Source organism: Trachypithecus francoisi, unplaced genomic scaffold, assembly GCF_009764315.1.
Source record: "Trachypithecus francoisi isolate TF-2019V2 unplaced genomic scaffold, Tfra_2.0 Lachesis_group15, whole genome shotgun sequence".
Lineage (NCBI taxonomy): Eukaryota > Metazoa > Chordata > Mammalia > Primates > Cercopithecidae > Trachypithecus > Trachypithecus francoisi.
This window is the reverse complement of record NW_022681460.1, coordinates 44,143,817-44,164,743: the sequence shown is the minus strand read 5'-3', so window position 1 is coordinate 44,164,743 and position 20,927 is coordinate 44,143,817. Positions and strand designations below refer to the sequence as shown.

The following is a 20,927-nucleotide window of genomic DNA, read 5'->3' as shown; positions in this document are numbered from 1 at the left end:
AGGTAAACCCCACTCTGCTTCCCCTATCTCTGCTCCACGCATGCTGATTTTAATTATTTTGGCTGTGCGCACTTTGTGCCCAGGATTTCTAAGTCCACAACTCTAGCCCATACACTTTCTCCAGAGCTCATTTTCACCTGAACTTCTTGGCTTCATAGTAGCACCTCACTTAAAATGTGTTCAAAATTAAATTCATCACTTCCTCTCCAGCTCACCTCTCTTCAATAAATGGCAACCCTATTGTTTTTGCTAACTAAAATAAGGTTGTAGTTATGGTATAATTTTATAAGTGGATACAGTGCTTGAAATCACATTTCCATTCTTCCAGGGCGGGTGATGACAAAGAATTCCGAATCAACAATTACCTGAAATTGATTCCAACTTAATAGAAGAAAGTCTCACACACAGAGTCAGCCCCCATTCATGTTTCCCCAACACTCAGAATCATCCTAGCTTTGTCTGATAGATAGAGTGCCAAGTAGAAAGTGGATAAGAGGTAAAGGGGGATTAAGTATTTGCCTGATATTAATGCTAACCTGCTAATGAATGTCAAGGATTATTTATCCTCCTTGTACTAAAACAACCTTTTATTGTTTAGATTGCTGAGTATTAGATCCCTGTAAAGGACTTTGGGGGTTACTTGGGAAACTCAGGCACACTCGCCAGTTGTTACCAAAACCATCCCCAATCTGGGGAAGAGCATATACCTATTAATCCTTATCTGCCAGGAAAACTGCTGTAAAAGGTAGTGAGACACAAGGAACTCATCCTAAGCTCAGTCCTATGAAGTGTATCAGTGCAAGCTACCAGGACTCTCAAATCCACTTACCTGGACCATCCCTTAGCCTTAGCCCCTAACAGGTTTGGATCTCTGAATGGCCACACGGGCTTGCCCACTCTAACTGAATACCAGGCTCACATCCTCCAGTTTGGCCTGAGCTGCAGGATCCATCTTTGGCCTTGTTCCCTGCCATCTTGTACAGCAGTACCCGCTTATCCTTAGAACATAGTTCCAAGACCCCCAGTGGATGCCTAAAACCATGGATAGTACAGAACCTGATTACCATCAATTAGAACATGTTTCTGTTCATGTCTTCTACCCGTACATTTCATGCCTCTCCAATCTTAACTAAGCATGTATCATGCACTGTGGCATAACTTCTGCAGTTTGAGGTGTGACAGCAAAACTAACATGAATTTATTTTTTCTTCTTCACAAATTCATGGATGGACTTATCCTTCCTTCTTATTGTATGCCTTAGCAACCTCAGCACATGATTTTTTTTGTTTTCTTATTAAATCAAGAACATTCACCTTTTCACTTAAAGGAAGCACGTCACAGCTTCCCTTTGGCATATTCAGATTACCAGCATCACTACTCTTATATGCCAGAGCCATTCTTAAGTAAAATAAGTGTCTTAGAATATATTCCCCACAGACAAGGGGGGATTACTTTATGTTTATCTGACATTAAAACTTTTTTTTTCTCCTATACCATACTGTCTTTGGTAGATGTGCAATAATTTAGGAAGAATGTTGTTATAATCATTGTAATTACATTTTTACCTATATTCTTTAATAAATATTTCTTGAGTGCACTGTGCTGGGCTAGAATTACAAGGAATGATTCCAGATTCTTGCCGTCAAGAAGCCTGTACTTTATTTTTTTTTTTTTTTGAGACGGAGTCTCGCTCTGTCGCCCAGGCTGGAGTGCAGTGGCCGGATCTCAGCTCACTGCAAGCTCCGCCTCCCGGGTGTACTCCATTCTCCTGCCTCAGCCTCCCGAGTAGCTGGGACTATAGGCGCCCGCCACCGCGCCCGGCTAGTTTTTTGTATTTTTTAGTAGAGACGGGGTTTCACTGTGTTAGCCAGGATGGTCTCGATCTCTGACCTCGTGATCCGCCCGTCTCGGCCTCCCACAGTGCTGGGATTACAGGCTTGAGCCACCGCGCCCGGCCTGAAGCCTGTACTTTAAAAGACAGATGTGTAAACAGAGGATTACAAAAAGATGATGGTGGAGTGTGTCAAGAACAGCAGAGACATAGGAAAAATACTATCATGCATTGCATAACAGGATTGAGTGCTGAGAAATGTGCCCTTAGGCAATTTCTTAATGTGTGACCATCATAGAGAGTACTTACACAGACCTAGATGGTATAGGCCACTACACACCTAGGCTATGGACCTGTATAGCATGTTAATGTACTGAATACTGTAGGAAATTGTAACGCAATGATATTCATGTATCTAAACATATTTAAACATAGAAAAGTTACAGAATATATGGTTGTATAGTCTTATGGGACTACTGTTGTATATTTTGGTTCTTTCGTTGTTGATCAAAACCATTATGTGGTGCTTGACTGTACCTACAACTGTCTGGTGACTTCATTGTAAAAAGTAGCACTTGAATGAGACTTGAGGGATGAATAGGAATTTCCTAGAGGGACAAAGTACAGGAATGGTATTTGTTTAGAAAGAAAAAAAAGGAGACAGAGAAGGAAACATCTAAAGCAAGGGTTGGTGTGGGAAAATACCAGTAGTTACGTATTGCTCTACTAAGAGTACAGAGTGGGAGGTAGCCAGAGTGAAAAGCAAGGACCAGATAGATGAGAGAATGTTGACTGTCATTCAAAGAAGCATCAGTTGGCCGGGCGCGGTGGCTCAAGCCTGTAATCCCAGCACTTTGGGAGGCCGAGACGGGCCGATCACAAGGTCAGGAGATCGAGACCATCCTGGCTAACCCGGTGAAACCCCGTCTCTACTAAAAAATATAAAAAACTAGCCGGGCGAGGTGGCGGGCGCTTGTAGTCCCAGCTACTCGGGAGGCTGAGGCAGGAGAATGGCGGGAACCCGGGAGGCGGAGCTTGCAGTGAGCTGAGATCCGGCCACTGCACTCCAGCCTGGGCGACAGAGCGAGACTCCGTCTCAAAAAAAAAAAAAAAAAAAAAGAATTATCAGTTTTTTTATCCCCTTCACAGTGTAAAACCATTAAAGAAATGTAAGCAGAGAACTGATATGATCACTTTTACCTTCTTACAGTTCACTTCCGTAACAATATAAAGTAAATATTGAAAATAAATTAGATGAGAATAAAGAATAATTATAATGTTCCAGGTGAGAAACGAAGGTCTGCACTAAAGCCATGGGGGCAAAGAGAACAAGACAACTAGGGAGTAATTGAGCAGAGAAACATGTAGCAACGTTTTGGTTCAACTCAGTTGGGGAGCCACAAAACCTTTTACCATCACAGCTTCTTGGTCTCCCCACTTGCCTTTTCTCTAAATTTAAACAAGATAAATAATAGCTTTCAGTTTATGATATGGCTTTTTTATTTATTTCGTATAAGTAGTTAACATGATTTTTTTACATTTTCACATCTGGATCCTACAGTAAAAAATTGTGGAGAAATCTCATAAGTTTTATGAAATCTTTCAACTTCATCGTGAAAACTTCAAAGTTAAGAATATATGGTTCATCCATCTAGCTCTTCTAGGATGTGACCTTTTGGTCTGGAATTTATTTCCAGTCAAGTTGCAATGTAAAATCACAAGTAAAATTGCCATAGTTACTCCACATTGCAAGTTCTGACATCATCATAATACTGCATTAGGTATAACTACTCATTTCTCTTTTCCTTTTCTCTTCCCTTAGTAAGACTCAAGAGTTGTGACTTGTGAACTACTCTTTTTTTGTCTATGAGTAGCATTCATCATGACCTGTTGTCTCATATACTTCAGAGAAAGACAAAGTGTATTATTCTGCTGTACAGGGAAAAAGGAAGAATATAAGTAGATTTTCCCTAGATTTATAAATATGTACATTCATACATGTATACACATTCATATACACATACATATATTAATATACCTGTTATACTAACATTCTGTCTTTATGATGTATATCTAGCAGGTTAATAGATACTAAAGACCAATTTGACCATGCCGTCACATTAATCATGATATCCAGAAATTTTGATCCATCTCTCTGTAATATACCAAGGAAACAATAGATTCGTTTAGCCAGGTGTTTTTTAAACTCACTTTTTAGAGAGTTTTTTAAACTCACTTTTTAGAGAACAGAGTGGGATATTCAGCGCTCAGAAGGAAGATGTTTCTCCATCAGCAGTACTAGGTAGTATAGCAAATTAATTTTTCCAACATAATATGCCTTAAAAATTATTTCTAAAAGTCCACTAACAACAGATTTTGTACATTTTATAAATATTTTGCTGTCATTGAGATATTTACTATTAAAGTATCATTTTAATTATTTGCTAGGCATATCTAATTTCTTCTATCTTCATATCCTCATTTTCCAAAACAAGAGAGTACAGTACTAAAACTGTATAAAATAGCTACCTAAGATCATGATATTAACTTATGTGTCTTTAAGTCAGCATTCTCCAGAATCTAATTTAATAGAAATAGCTGTGCCTGTGTAAACTTCGCCTTTGTTTAAATAAGATTTCACTGTTTAGTTTTGCCTTAAGCAAATGCAGCCTTTTGTTTGTCCATAAAACATTAGATTAAATGTATAGACTAATATGAATAGCTTCTCTTCATTCTACATGTATCACTAGCAGTTGCCCCCTTTGCTAGTATGTGGTGTGGTGTATTATTGTCATTGAAAACCAGGCCTCTATGTTTAGCCTGTTCTTTGGAGAAAATAAATTTTTGGCAAGAAAAACTATCTCCTTACCATTATTGATTTTAAATTTGAAAGACTACATGAGATTCACTCTTTAAATGCAGCTGCTAATGTTCTTAATATAGTGAATTATATGAGTATTTGCTCTCATAGTAAGTACACTGAGTTTTTATCTTTGTTTTAATGCTAGGTACCAATATTATCTGGCTATCCTTGCTGCCCTAACAAAACTTATTATTTGGTCCTTTGTAGGAAGTAATGTACAGTAAATGCTATGATCAAATTTGTTCCCTGCAATCCAACTGTGGTTTATTTTCTGGTTTCTATGTTGATGAATAATAATTTAGAGATACAATGCTTGGTTTCTTTGTTTTTTGTTAAAGCTAACATCAGAATCCCAGTGAAGGGGGCAAGTACCATGTTATTCTTGTAACGTGCATTTTCCCTGTTCAGGCAATGCTGGACGTGGCTGCAAACCAGGGCTGGCTGGTGACTGTCCTGAATATCACCAATCTGATTCAGATGGTGATCCAGGGTCGGTGGTTAAAAGACTCTTCTCTTCTTACACTACCAAACATAGAAAACCATCATCTTCACCTTTTCAAGTAATTGTTTTACTTTTCAATGTAATTGTTTTGTTTTAATTTCAAAAAAATATGTTTGTTATATATGTAGTCACTGAAATTTTATGTTATGGAGAATACTGATTATTGACATGGAAAATACTCCTGTTTCCCAGAGTAAGACATGGCCAACTGACAGAACATTTTTGTTTGGAATTTGATCATCAGTCCCAAGCTGAACTATAATTTAAACTTCTCCTATCTAAATCATTTTCCATTTGAAGCACTGGATACATTTTTTTCTTAATTGCATTTATTCTTTTACAATATCAATCTTCATTTAAGAAGACATCATTAAAATGCTTTGTGATCTAAAGCAAAATAAATGGCCAATGTCTGTTATTGTTGAAGAGATTTGAGATATCTGAAATCCATTGTAAAAGTAAATTGTGCATCTGTAAAATGTCCCAAACTAGGTAGTTACATATATTAGGAGCTCAAGATATAACCTGTATGTAAGAGTTTATGTTAGCATCAATTATTTAACCCATAAGTCTCATGTACATGACTGAAACATATTTGCAAGGAAAAGAACAGTGTCTAATACAAGGAGGGTTGGCAGTGTTTAATTGGAAATGTTTCTTTCACACCAGTGTTTCACGCCAGTTGAGAGATAATTTGCAGCCAAAATATTGGTTCACAGTCATGTAGCAAAACAATCTGGCTGTAGCTTGCCATCATGCACTCCGTACTCCTGTTCATCCGGATAAGGGGTGGCAGTTATTTGAGACATCTAGACACAGATGCCAACAAGAACCTCAGGCACACACGAAGTCTCCTTAGGAAAGTCCCTCAATATAACTCAAATATATTGGGTTCCAGGGCAGTTGTCTCCATGGTACTTGGGTTCCTACCATGGGATGTCCCTAGAAACTAAAAGACACTTATGCCATAGCAGCAGCAAGTGGCATGGGGTGAAAGGCAGATAACCTCCTCTGTGTGTCTGCAGCTCAGTTTCAGGAGCCCTTCCAGTATGGTATAAAAGTTATGAGAGTAGGGTTTCAGCAGTTTAGAATGCACATTAAGGTACTACCACACATAGCACGCAGGTCTGCTATGGAAGCTGCTTGGGACCTAAGAGATTTGATACAGTTTTCACAAGACTCTTAAGAGTTTCAATTATATTTTTCTTCTTACTGGAATATTTAGGTGGCCTGTGTTTCTGGGATCTAGCACTACTTATGCTGTAAATCTCAAAAATTCTCAAAATGAACTTTTAGCTTTATGTTCCCAACAACTTATAATTTAAAACTTTATTTAAGTAATTATATTAAAGACATTTGCTGCACCCATTAAGCACATTTCAGGGGTCTGGATCAGTACTTCATGTACATGGAAGCATTACTTCACATTAGTGCCTTCCTGTAGAAAGACACCCAATGTCTGTGAACCGTAAGTATTTACTGAGCTCACACATAAGTAATACATTTTATGTAGTGATAACAGTACTGCCTAGGGCTGTTATCCATACAGAATGCTGGCTGAATTTTTAAACTTAGCATAATGGTCTTAAAATGTCATTTCTTAATTGAAACAAAAAAAGTTATCATTATATAAACCACCATTGTCAGAAAATCATCTTTCTGCTGTGAAACAATTAGTTGCTTGGTTCGATGTTATTTCCTAGGAAATGGAAGCCAGTTATGAAGGGCCCACATGCTAGGGGTCGGACCTCCGTCGAGTGCCTTCCTGAACTGATCCATGCCTGTGGAGGTAAAGACCATGTATTTAGCTCCATGGTAGAAAGTGAGCTACATGCTGCAAAAACGAAACAGGTAAGACCATCTCTTAAGTGTTTTGAAGGCTCCCCTACTCAGAGGTGTACCATGAGTTTTCTAACTTAAAGAGCATGGATTTTGGAACCAGGCTCACCTTGAGTTAAATTGTCTCTGCCATTTACTGCTATGATTATGAACATGAAAACATACATGTCTCAAGAAGTTCTTGTGAAAATTAAGGAAGATACTCTTATGTAAACTGCTTTATACAGTTCTTGACACAGAGTAAGAACTCAATAAATGAATACTAAAAATAATGACAGTAATAGTAACTAATAGTGGTATTTGCATTACGAGAAGTTGTTTCAGTATAAATGCTACTAAGCTGGCTGTGAAAAGCCTCAAGTAGCTTGTCCATCACTTGGCTGCATTATCCTAGCCTTCTACTCCCTCTCTTCAGGATAGTGTATCCTTCGGTATGCTTGGTATACTTTCATGCAATTCCCTCAGTTATTTGTTTATGCCCCTCTCTTATTATAATCACTTTGTTTCTAGATCCAAAAGTATCCTTTCAAATAAACCGTGTGTGTGTGAACCATATAACTTACACAGAAAGCTAAATCTATATTGTGAAAAACAACACGGATCATGTCTCCAAACAATCTTTAGGAAGACCAAAAATATGAATGAACAATGCCAGAAATATTTGGCTATCTAGACTTTAAGTCTTAAGCAATTTTACCCTAAACATGTCAAAGTAAACGTTCAGGATTTATAACATAATTAACATATTGACTTGCAAATGCAGGTATTAAAGAAACTTCTAAACCATGTCTTTTTTTTTTCCAAGTGGAACTTATTTTTGATCAAGACTTGGAAAAAGTGTAACAGGCATTAACGTCTGATTGACTGTTCAGTTTCTGTTGAACCCAAGATTGGCACCAAATACTATTTAAATATTCATAATAAATGCCTACCTTTCTAACTAAATTACCATCAAAATTATGAATAAAAACAATATATTTAAATCACAACAACGCTTCTGTTAGCAACAACAGATTTCCAACATAACATACATTGATTTCAAGCCAAGTTTTAGATATGATGAAAAATTAGAACATTGTTATAATTAGTTCAGGGAGAACTCAGAAGTAAACTTACTTAATTTATTTGCATAAATTGCCATTCTGTTATCTTTAAAACCAAATGCAAATTGGCTCTGTCTGATATGATGATGGTTATTTGGCTCAAAAGTGCTTCAATTTGCAGAGCAATCTGGTGCCGGCTCTGCAGTGAGGCGATCCCAGGTAACATACAAATCCTGAATTATTCCAGAAATTAGTATGTTTAAAGCATCAATTTAAGTGCTAATTGCAGTAGTAATGAGAAAAAGCAGTACGACTGTGAGATTTGCATCTTCTACCCCATCAGTATGCCTGGAACGGCTGCTGACTGGCAGAGGATTTGGCTGCTAATTAAATAATTGTATGCATGGCAGTGCTCTTGCCTGATTCAATAGATGAAGATTAATCCTCAGATAAATATGTTTGGCTGGTATTGAAATGTCTTAGCAGTTTCTTTAAAATAGTTCATGTTTTATATACATAAATATATATACATATATATATCTCCAATAAATATATGTATACACATTGTAGATTGAAAATAATAATAACATTAAGTCCTACAAAAAATTACATATATATAAAAGCCAGATATGACATTTGGGGACTTTGTAAAGTAAAATCCCAATGAATTACTGATAACAAAACATTATATTGGTAACCAATTTAATGGTACAAGTAAAGAAACATATCAAGTCTTGCTTCATGTGGTAAATATCACTTGTGCTGTCTGACAAAGTCAAATGCTTTAAAGAAATTGTGTTTTTAAGTCCCCTTAACCACTTTTCCAAACTGGCCAGTCCTAGAAGAACATCCAGTGGTACAGCTTCTATACTTGGTGACTATGGGTTCTAGCAGGGGATAGACCGTCCTTTTGTACTTGAAGTACACTCTTTTGCTTGACTATTTCAAAATCCAGTTCAAGACATGATTTCAGATTCATAAGACAAGTTATAGGATTGGAGTCAAATTGAAAATTTGCATTGAATTTACATTTTTTTTAATTCCTAAGGGGTAGTTTGGTTCATCAGGGCTACTTCATTTCAATTAGGTATACTCAGCAGCAGTAAGCAAGATCAAAGCCTATAAGGAAATCTATAGTACGTATTAAAGGAATAAAAGGAAAACCAAAATTAAAATACCATGTACTTTTAAAAACTAACATAGAAGGTAACAACTGATTTAAAAAAAAAAAAAAAAAAGCCAATGTCTTGAGAAGTTTTCTTGACTGATGCTGATATTGCCATAGAATTGTATATGTTAGAAAAAGATGACCTCAAGTTTCTTTTGTTACATCTTTTCTGTAGACCTAGGTATTCATTCATTCATTCATTCATTCATTCAACATTGGTGAGCACTTGTTATTTGAATACTGATTTTTCACAAATGTCTTTCCACTTCAAAAGCAGTATAAAATTAGATAAAATATCTTTTAATGTGTCATTTTAATTGGTATTCTCAGCATAATGATGCCAAAAATTCATATTTGTTTCTAGAAGGAACCCTAGACTTATAGAATTCCTTGTGAAATATAGAATATAAAGAAATTTTTTTTTTCAGAATAAATAAGACAAATTTGAAATAGGAGCCAAAAAATGTACAATAAGTGGTCAGTGGAGGATTCTAACATCAATTATTCAATTACAAAATTTTTTTCAGGTTGCCCATTTATCCCCAAGTAATGCTCTCCATCTTAGAAGCCACATGAATATCTGAATAGATGCTTCTCTAAAACAAAGCAGTTCGACAACAAACATTTTTTAACTTGTTTTATTTTGGTATAGTCAACAGCTGCTCAATATCAGGAGGGATTTACAATAAAGGAATCACAAGTTTAAATAATGATAACCCCTCTTTTAGTTACTTTTACAAAGACATTAAAAAGACTAAAAGCACAATATTTTTACACATACATGCGTATAGCCACAAGTATAAGAAAAATTGAGGACATCTAAACAAAATCACTGGATTGTGTTAATGTTAATATCCTAGTAGTAATAAGTACCATAGTTTTAAAAAATGCTGCCTTTGGAGGAAACTGAGTAAATGGTCCACAGAATGTCTCTGTATTATTTCCTGCAACTGCGTCGGATCTAGAATTAATCTCAACATTAAAAGGTTGATTTTTTTCTGAAAGCACACTATTTCTTAATTGATCATTGCATTTCACATAAACTCTTCCTTTATTATGTTACTTTTCTGTTTTTATTTAGGCATGGAATTTCTTATCTCACTTGCCAGTGATAAATGTTGGCATAAGTGTTAAAGGCTCATGGGATGACTTAGTTGAAGGACATAATGAACTCTGTGTCTCAACTCTGACTGTAGACAAACGAGATGACAACAAATGGATCAAATTGCATGCTGACCAAGAGTATGTGCTTCAAGTCAGCTTGCAGAGAGTCCACTTTGGGTTCCACAAGGTATAGTGTTTGGTTTCCATTCTCAAATATTTCACACCAAATACCAGCATGCGCCACCACACATATCTGTTATATGACTAATGCGCCCGTGTCATTCATGAATCCTGCTTTCTCAACTGGTCTTAAGCAGCGAGAGTTAGTCTTTTGAAATTCATGAGTTCTCCTCATGTGCCATTTTTCAGCCCCAGAAAATCTACCTTACATAAGAATATATTGCCTAGAGTTCTATTCTGAAAGTATGGTATACAGACAGTCCAGCAGAATTTCCTGAAGGGCCTTTTAAAGTGCAGATTCCTTGGCCCCACTCCAGACTGGCTGAATCAGAACCTCAAGGGGGAGGATCTCAAAATCTATACCTTCACTCAATACTCCAGATGATTTTTAAGGGCCTTAAAGCTTGAGCAGTACTGCCCTAGAGGCACTTTGGTGTACAGGAACCGCATTGGGCTAGATATAGATGAGACTGAAGCTTTACCACTTAGCTCTATGAATTTGAATAAGACATTAAGCTTTTCTGAGCCTCAGTTGCCATATCTGCCATATCCTTCATTATAATGCATAGAAGAGCTTTGTCAATGTTCATACAGGCCAAAAATGTACAGTATTTTTATTTTAGATTACTATGCTCTTTTCTGTTGCCTCTGACACCAAAATTAATTATCTGGTCCTCTAAGAATATTAGTACACAGCATGTGGGCAGATTGGTTTTTAGTGCCATAATAATTAAAATAAGAAAGAATTAGTCTTCTTTATGGTCCAGTGGATTCAGGGCTTTCCCATATCTAGAATAAGCCCTCAGGGGTGAAGCTGTAGTTCATTAGTATTGCCCCTTCTGTTCTCACACACAAAATGATCAGTAACTTTCTATTCATACAATGTTCTTTCAGTATTGTATCTTCAAGTCTCACCTCATTTGATTTCTAATTCTAAAAAATCTGTCAGTGTAAGTATTAACTGATTGGCCTTTGGCATTTCAGAGACTTTAATATGAGCTTTTTTTTTTTTTTTTTTTTCTTTCTTTCTTTTTTTTTTTTTTTTTGATACAGAGTCTCACTGTGTCACCCAGGCTTGGCTCACTGCAACCTCCACCTCCCAGGTTCAAGCATTTCTCCTACTCCAGCCTCCCAAATAGCTGGGTTTTACAGGCATGTGCCACTACACCCAACTAATTTTTTGTATTTTTAGTAGAGATAGGGTTTCACCATGTTGACCAGGCTCATCTCGAACTCCTGATCTCAAATGATCCGCCTGCCTCAGCCTCCCAAAGTGCTGGGATTACAGGCATGAGCCACCACACCTGACCTTAATATGAGCTTTTGTTTGTTTCTTTGAGATAGAATTTCACTTATGTTGCCCAGGCTGGAGTGCAAGGGTGCAACATCAGCTCCCTGCAACCTCTGCCTCCCGGTTCAAGCAATTCTCCTGCCTCAGCATCCCGAGTAACTGGGATTACAGGTGCCTGCCACCATACCTGGCTAATTTTTTGTATTATGTTGGCCAGGCTGGTCTCGAACTCCTGACTTCAGGTGATCCACCTGCCTTGGCCTCCCAAAATGTTGGGATTACAGGCGTGACCCACTGCACCTGGCAATATGAGCATTTTAGAAGACTTAATGTACTCCAACTTATTAAAAAAGTAATATAAACTAATACTAGTAGTAATCATAAAAATAGCAATAATCATAAAGATAAAATCATGGGAGAAAACTATTATTTTTTACCTTAATATTCTATGTATAACTTAGATTTAATCATGCCAGAAAATCTCTTAATTTTTGTTTCTGAATGCTGTAAAAATATATTACTCTCTGACCCCCTTTTGAAATAAGTGAAACATCTCCTTCTAGAATACTGAATGAAGTCTGAGAATATATCATTATTACTATATTTTATTATGCCATAAAGTCATTGTCTTAAAGAATCGTTAGAATAATCTTGCATTTTATAAAAATTGATCTAAAATAAAGACCTCAAGTGCGATCATTATGTTTATATCTAATTTGGATTGTGGTGATTAATATATTTTACAAATTACTTGACTTAAAATTGCCCATTTCTCAGAGAAGGGACTCTTTAATATTACCATATTAGAATATATGCTTATTTATGTGAGTTTTTTTCTTGGATGAGGGGGAAAGTATGTATTTGATATAGTACTCCTCATGTTGGGGTCCAGAGTCCAGTCTTGATTGGCTTTGTGTTTTTGTTTATTTGTTTGTTTGTTTTCTTAAGCATTCGTTTTTTGTGAATAAGGTTTTGAAAGATTTGGTTAACATGGTTATGTCTCAATTTGTTCATCTACCAATGTGGTATTAAAGTTAATTGTAGGAATAGCATGAGAATTTGCTAATTGGATGTCAAGATCCAGAGTTTTTTATTCTAACTAGCCAAATATTCTGATACTTACAACCACAAACTAGTATCTATAACGTGCTCTGAGAATCTTGAGATAAGTTAAATAATTGCATATCAAAGACACCAAACCAGAATGGAAGAAAATTTAAAACATCTCAGATACATATGGTGAACTATGTAGATGTATGGCCTTCAAGTAACACAACGTAGCCTTAACCACAACCAAGTGGTATAGAAAGTCTAGATATTTTTAATGTTGTATCTTTTTTTCTGGTTTATAGGGAAAGCCAGAGAGCTGTGCAGTTACTCCTCGGTTTCCCAAATCAAAAGATGAAGGATGGTTTTTGATATTAGGAGAAGTGGATAAGAGAGAACTTATTGCTTTGAAAAGAGTGGGATATATTCGAAATCATCATGTTGCTTCCCTTTCTTTTTATACCCCTGAAATACCTGGAAGGTAAGAAGAATCCTACTACCAAAGTTCTGAAAGAATTAAATATGATTGTGATTACAAATGTGGTTTTACATTTTTATTCTATTTTTATATTTTAGGTATATTTACACATTATATTTCATGAGTGACTGCTACCTTGGCCTGGACCAGCAGTATGACATCTATCTCAACGTTACACAAGCGAGCCTTTCTGCACAGGTCAACACCAAGGTCTCTGATGCCCTCACTGACCTGGCATTGAAGTAACCTGACCTGAACAATCCATTTGAAAGGAGTGGCTAAGAATTCTCATTATTCAGTCATCTAGACAACATCGAATTACTTGATGTTTGCCTTGAAAGGATCAACTTCTAACCTCAGCCATCCAGGAAATTGACAGTGGCTGTAGTATTGACTCCAGTGACATAAAGTTAACCACAGTGGCCTTTTAACAAATGTTGCCTTTTATAATGTTATCTTCATGAGATTCTTGATATGTGAGATGAAAAAGCATGTAGAATAATCTTTTAATTTGTGTATATGTGAGATGGTATTTAGGAGCTATCAGTCAAATTTTACATCTCACAATGTACTGTTTACATGAATATTGGCTTTTTCTTTTTTAAGGAAAACTGCATTGAGGTATGACAAGTGTTAGGACTTGTCACAGATTTCTAACTCTGCCACATAAAATATAAATATAAACCTGTAAGGTGATACACAGTGTGTGTTAGCAAAATTTATACTTTGATATGATTATATGTAGAAGTAGCTTCAAGAATTTCTTATACTCATAAATATTTTAATAATATGTGATGTAAAATTATATTATGGAGCCTAATGATGATAACAAAGAAAACAGAATATACTGATCTTAGAAAATGTAGATACGGTTAACTGGGAAATAAAATATAGAGTGACACTTCAAGACCAGTTGACTCAATGTTTTCGTCTGCTTCCTTTCCATAATATCCCCTTACTCATCTGTTCTTTTCTTTCCCTTCTACTTCAAGGCTTTATTTCCATTATCTTTCTGACATATTATTTACACGAGGAGAGAAGTATAATCTAATTCATGTTGTAACACTTACAGATCATATAGTACAATTATTTATCTTTATGCTGTCCTGGACAAATCTGAGACAGAAAATTTTTGACACCTATGGGTCAAAGAAAATTTCTCTATGTGCAAACAAATTCCATCTTGAAAAACACTTTTTCAAGCTAAAAACTTGTTAAAATTCAATGTTCGTATAATATGCATTCTAGTGGAATGAAATTCTACCTTTGTGAAATAATTTCAGTTTTCTTAGCCCTAAAATGAATTATTTTAAAACATTTTCCAATGTAACTGTTACAAGTACCAGAATTTCAGTGTTTCTGGAATTGGAATGTATTGCTTGTATATATCCTTTTCCATGCTTAAATAAAAAAGAAGAAATAAAAGTAGGTTGCAGGGGAACCAGGCATTCACTTCCCAAAATTAAATCCAAATAACTTGCGAACAAACCAAGTATAGTGAGAATGAGGACTCTAGTCTGAGAAATTTACTTCATATAAAAGTTCTCTCTGTTTTTTATTTGGCAAAGTTTATTACCTAATTGAAATTTATATCTTAAACACTGTTTTAGTGGAATTAAAAGAAAATGAAGATTATATATAGATAACAATCACCAGTCCATACAGGAACCTGAGGGGTAACAATCTCACTGATTTCGTGTTTACCAACATCATTCCTTTTTATTAGACAGCAAGCAGACTTGGGAGGTCTCCTTCACTGGACATATGACACAGGACATAGGAGCAATAAGAAAGTATTTCTGTTGTACCCATTAGAGAGAAGAGAAATAATGTGACAAATTTAAGTTAATCTTATTCCAATGAGTGACCAACACTATCTACAACTTTATCCACACTCATTACTCAACAAAAATTGTAGTGTTAAATGTGTCTTACAACAGGATATATGCCAACATAATCAGATTAGTACTATTGTTTACAGATCTGCAAGTCATTAACTTCTCATAACTTTTTTATTGGCCAAGAATTTTGTCAGTGTTTAAAATAATTCCAAATCCTGATTATTGAGAGAATGCATTTGTTCTAAAGTGTCTTGCGGGGTTTTGTTTTCGTGAAGAGAAATATTGTGATAAAAAAGTTTCAGGGCTGTATTAAAAAGTGCTTTCTTAACTGATGTACCTACAACCCACTTATCTCAGAACATGCACCTCTGGGCTGGCTATTATACTATACAACTCTGTTTTCATGGCAGGTCATTTCATATTTCTCTGGAGTTTATCAACTCAAAATAATTGAAGTTCCAGTCAAGGATTTGTTGTAGGCACTGTGTTGAGTATTCTGATACCCACATGAATCAGAAACACATCCTGCCTTCAAAAAGGGTAGCCTGGTGATAAAAAGATATTCATAATTATAATAAAAAAGTAATTGCACTAATACTAGTGATGGGGGAAATGCTATGGGAGTTCAGAGGTAAAATATTACTTAGAAAAATCATGAAGTGACATTTAGGCTGTTTTTAAGATGCTTAGAATTGGGAAGGCACAGACGAAAGAGGACATTCCAGGTCAGGTAGAATAGCATTAGCAAAATTTAGAGCTAGCCCAGCCTAGAGTCGCTAGGTCTGCATTCTCAGAGACATGAAAGGGATGAATGGGCAAGACGAAGGGGAAAGTCTGTGAAGTAACTGAATTAGAGAGTTAAAGACCGTAACTCTTATGTGAATACAATGGAATTTCTTGGCAAGTCACCAGAGGTTAGGGTTTGGCTATGTGGGAGCTTTCTTTATGAAAATTTATCTGGCCTAGATGTAGAGATGATATGACCAAGCAAGGAAGTGTAGCAAGAAAAGCCAAGGAAACAACATTCAAAACCTAACTGCAGTAAGGAGTCAGGAAAGACCAGAGAAGGTTATGATGAAGAACATTCTGAGAGTGGAACAGACAACCAGTGCAGAGAGGAGACAACCAGGAGCCTGGCAGGATACGCGTCCATATCTGTGGTGGGTGATGGGTGCTACATACTGACAAGAGGTCCGGGAAGTGAGAACCAAGTCAAGGGTCCTGACTTTGAGAGCGGTGGATCATGAATGATTGTTAAGAGAGTAAGTTTAGCTAAATAGGAAGAGAGGAAGCTGAGATTTCAGGAGGTGAGGACCAGAGTGAGCAATAAGAAAGGAGAGGCAGTGAATGAAGAAAGTAATCCTACAGGTTTCGTTGAGCAAAGATCCAGTGTTATCACCTACATTGAAGAAGGTGATGATAGAGCAGACAGGAATTGTTAAGAATCAGCTTGTTTCCTTTCAACATTCTCCCCTGCAACCACCATTCCTGAACACATACAAATATATGTATTTGTCCTCATCCCCACCATTACCACCATCAAGCTGAAAACTAAAACTGAAACTCCTCACACATTTCCCAAAATAACTTGGGTTGTCCTTAATCTTACTCAAGTCAGGGTGGATTCCAGTTCCCTTGCTAACAGGCCTTCCTCTTTCTTGTTACATTAGAAACAACTGGAATTCAACTATCATAAACAACCACATCCCCATGACCCCAACACCAAAACACGGGAGACTTTAAGTGTGGGGATCCTTCAGTCCCAATAATAAGAAAATTTAAAGAGGGAACCTACCTATTTCCTTGACGTGAATAAGGAGCCCTTCTCATACTCTAAAATTCCACTGCTAACTTTGATGGGAAGAGGATACAGTGGTGGGATATTCAGTCACCAAAAATCATCTGTCTTTTCTTCCCTTTACACATACAAACAACGCAGCAAAGTCCAAATATGCAAGATTGACCCCCTCCCTCAAATTTTGACTGCCCCTTCTCACGATTTAATCCAATAGCCTTAGGAAATTACATGTCACTTTCCAAGGACATGCTCCACACATACCTCCAGTTGCTCAGGACCAAAACTTTGGGGTCATTACTGACTCTGCTTTTCTAATCGAATAGAAATTTAATTAGAAAACCTCAACCTACATCTAACCTGTCAGCAGACCTTTTCAGCTCTACCTTTGAAATCTATCTGAAATCCAGCCACCTTCCCCACTGCCACCCTATCCACTCCACCTCCTGGCTGGCCTCTCTGCTGCTACTCTTGCCCCTTTTCAGTCGTTACACAACAATTTGGTTTTGAAACATAGGTCTAGTCATGAGTTCACTCTGCTCAAAAGCTTCCAGTGCCTTTCCATCTCAAAAGCCAAAATCCTTACAGTACCCACAAGGTCCTGCACAGTGTTGCCTTCTCCCCTCACTATCCTCTGGCCCTCCTGCTCACTACACACCAACCACAGGAGTCACCTCCCTGCTTGTGGAACTTGCCATTTCTACTCCCTCATTTGGATGAGTGTTGCCCCTAATCTCCTTATGTCTCACCATCTTATTTTAAATGGCAAGCCCACAAAACCTCCCTAACCCCCTCTCCTGATTGGTTTTTCTCCATTGTTTTATCAACACTATTAAAATATGTGTTGGTTTATTATTAGTCTCCTCTGACTATGCTTCAGGAAATCAGGGATTTTTGTCACTTCTGTTCACTGCTACAAAGAAGGACCTATATTTCCTGGCATACAGTCGCTCAATAAAGACTTTCTGAATGACTAAATGAACACAGAAGCACATGGGAATTCTAAACTATCCCCCCCGCAACCACCACCACCACCACCACCACTGCCTCCATACACAGAGTTAACCACCTGTTCTTCCAGAGATTACAAGTACTGTCACACTCACCAAAAGCAAGGTACTAACTGATCGTCTTGTATCTTTTGTCAACAGAGCAAAGGTATATTTAAGTTAAGTGGTAGTTTTATGATGATGGTCGTTATAACTTATGGAAAAGGAGAAGGAGTTTTTATGTAGTAATGGATTTTAGGTATTACAGATCTTTTAAAACTTCCAATAATCATAGAATCTTTCTCACCTGAAGTTTTAGCGCTCTGTCTTCTCTCACCAGATCCTTTCCTTCCCTCCATCACTGTTGCTATTTACAGTGAAAAGACCCCCAAATAGGAACTCCATATAGTTAAGAATATACATTGATAATAATTTTGGGCCTTCTGTTTTTAGAAATAATCCAAAATGAGTAGGCAGAAATTATTTCATGAGCTAGCTTCTTAAAAGAAAAACCTGAATTAAGTTGCGCATCTTTCAATTGAGTATTACTGAATATAGAACTCGGCTTCAGAGATGTGTATTAAGCCCTTGGATTAACTTTCTTTTTCTGGCTTCAGAAATAGAAATTCTAAGTCTAAGCAACACAGGAGATAAGAACATTTTGAGTTTCGTAAGTTTTAGTTATATTATTTTCAGGTATCAAAAGTGCTGAGAATGAATGTTGATTCCAGGATGTCCTGGAAGCCTGTTTTTTAAGCAGTAGAGGAACAGCTATCATGAGTTCTGGAAAGATTTAGCCCCACAATTTCCGCTTCAGTCCTTCCGCTTTTCATCAAGGAGCATTCTGTACAATTTCTGAAAAATAAAGTTCAAATTTGAGGCCTTTAAATGAAGTTTCAGGGGTTCTATTTTGCTTGAATATTCTTCCCAAGACTTTGCATTCCAATTTGAGAAAGATCTTGTGGGGGTGCTACTCAGATATTAGATCCAGGCTGACCCAAGGTCAAGCTTTTGGCTAAAAAGACAGCCACATTTGAATGGATACTTAAATTTCTATTGTTATTCTTCGATTGCCCCATGATTTGGAGAATTTGTTTAAAATGCACCTGATTAAAGTTTCCTAATACTGTGGCTGTAAGTTGTTAACCATTCCATAGAGACTTCCTGAAGAACATGATGGACTTTAGATCATACCATGTTGGTTGAGCAGAATCACAAATTCTAATTAAAAGTTCTTTGAATCCCCCAAACCCATGTTTCTTTACTTGTTACTTTTATTACTTGGGTGTCCTTTATTTTACTGGGACTTGCTAAGCCATGTAGGTGCCACTCCTGAACATTGAAAACAAGTATAGTCACCTTGAATGATCATACTTTTTGGTTCCAAGTTACACTGGAAGGAGTTTGTAATGATTTGAGGATTGCAGAGTTGATCTAAGATGAATTTCATGTGTGAGCTTTCATCCCAAGTGTGGCTGGCTGTTGGCCTCAGAGAACTGTACTTTCCAGGATGCAGAGGATTGTTGTAGCTGGTTTTGGAACTACCTGCAGCTGATGGTTCATTTTTCCAAAAGGCCTAGAGGGTGCCAAATGTTATTCCTTTGAGGGATGAATGGAGATCCTGAAATAACCAAATAATTCCTGAGAATTAGACAACTAATAATGCTGAATAATACTGACTACCATAAAAAAACAAAACCGCTTTTCTTATGATGACATTAACTGTAATCAAAAGGTTCTAAAAAATGTTCTTTATGTCAACACACCAGGATTGGTGCATATTCTCCAAAGTTCACCTAAAAGTTTATTCACCTAAAATGACTCAATTTATTTGAATGTATAAGTTCTAGGTTTGTGATTGCTTTTTAGTGAAATTACATGCGTGGATTATTTTTTTTTTTAAATGTCACCAGAGTGGACCACCAAAAATATTAGTACGTTTAAATTACAGAAGAGAAAGTTTGGATCGAAGTAAGAGGAAAAAAATACAAAATCTTCACAACACAATTTTAAAATAATGAACAAGCAAGCTACCAATGGAGATCTTCATTTATCAAACATGATCTGCCCCAACATAGCTATCTCTTTCCACTGGGCTCCTGGACACACTGGAAGCCCATCCTTGCATGCTTCTTTAAATGTCTGAAATTGATATTGCATGAAAATGTCTAGTAGTAATTTTAACAAAGAATGCCAGCAACTTCAAATGAGCTTTCAAATAAGCTCAAGTACATACAAAAGTGGCCTAATTACAGGCTGTCTACCAGGAATGTGCTACCTGTGTTACTTTAACTGGGAATTATTATCAGGAAATATATTTGCCTATTAGAACACAATTTCACCAGGGATCTGGGAGGAATAAGTTTTGTTTTTAAGCTAGGTTTGCTGTATCAAGAGAAGCAGTTTAGGGTTTTGGCTTTTTTTTTTCTTTTTCTTTTTCTTTCTTTCTTTTTTTTTTTTTTTTTTTTTCTTTTTTGAAACAGAGTCTTGCTCTGTTGCCCAGGCTGGAATCGTGCAGTGGTGCAGTCACAGTTAACTGCAGCCTCAACCTCCCACTCAACCAATTCTCCCACCTCAGACTCCTGAGTAACTGGGACCACAGGTACACCCCACCATGCCTGGCTAGTTTTTTGTTTCTTTTTAATGATGTTCTGAAATGCTACCTCACCATGTGCTATATTTGGTGATCTGGCCACATTTTGTAAGATTTAGGACAATGTATCTGATCAACTTTCTTCTGTTCCCATTTCCTCACCTCCAAAAACAGAGGTAACACCTGCCCAGGCTTCTCTCAGAGTCATTGGCTCCATCATAATAAGAAGGGCAGTGAACATCATTGCTATACACACAGCACCTAGCACACAGGAGGTGTTCAATCAATTTTGTTGAATGAATCGTTTATGTGAAAATGCTTAGAAAATGATAAAGAACTATAAAGAGTAACTATAATGGAAAT

The 20,927-nt window shown here is 36.7% G+C and overlaps 1 protein-coding gene across 2 annotated transcripts in view; it reads left to right on the top strand.

Moving 5' to 3' along the window:
* ASCC3 (activating signal cointegrator 1 complex subunit 3) overlaps positions 1 to 14,256 on the top strand; it is a 392,749-nt gene extending 378,493 nt beyond the window's left edge. For both annotated transcript variants that reach the window (XM_033234693.1, XM_033234694.1), the window contains 5 exons: positions 5,103 to 5,254; positions 6,900 to 7,047; positions 10,328 to 10,537; positions 13,174 to 13,349; positions 13,445 to 14,256. In XM_033234693.1, coding sequence (XP_033090584.1) covers positions 5,103 to 5,254; positions 6,900 to 7,047; positions 10,328 to 10,537; positions 13,174 to 13,349; positions 13,445 to 13,592 — 834 coding nt within the window. In that variant the 3' untranslated portion in view covers positions 13,593 to 14,256. The remainder of the gene's footprint in view (positions 1 to 5,102; positions 5,255 to 6,899; positions 7,048 to 10,327; positions 10,538 to 13,173; positions 13,350 to 13,444) is intronic.
* Positions 14,257 to 20,927: the final 6,671 nt, after the last annotated feature.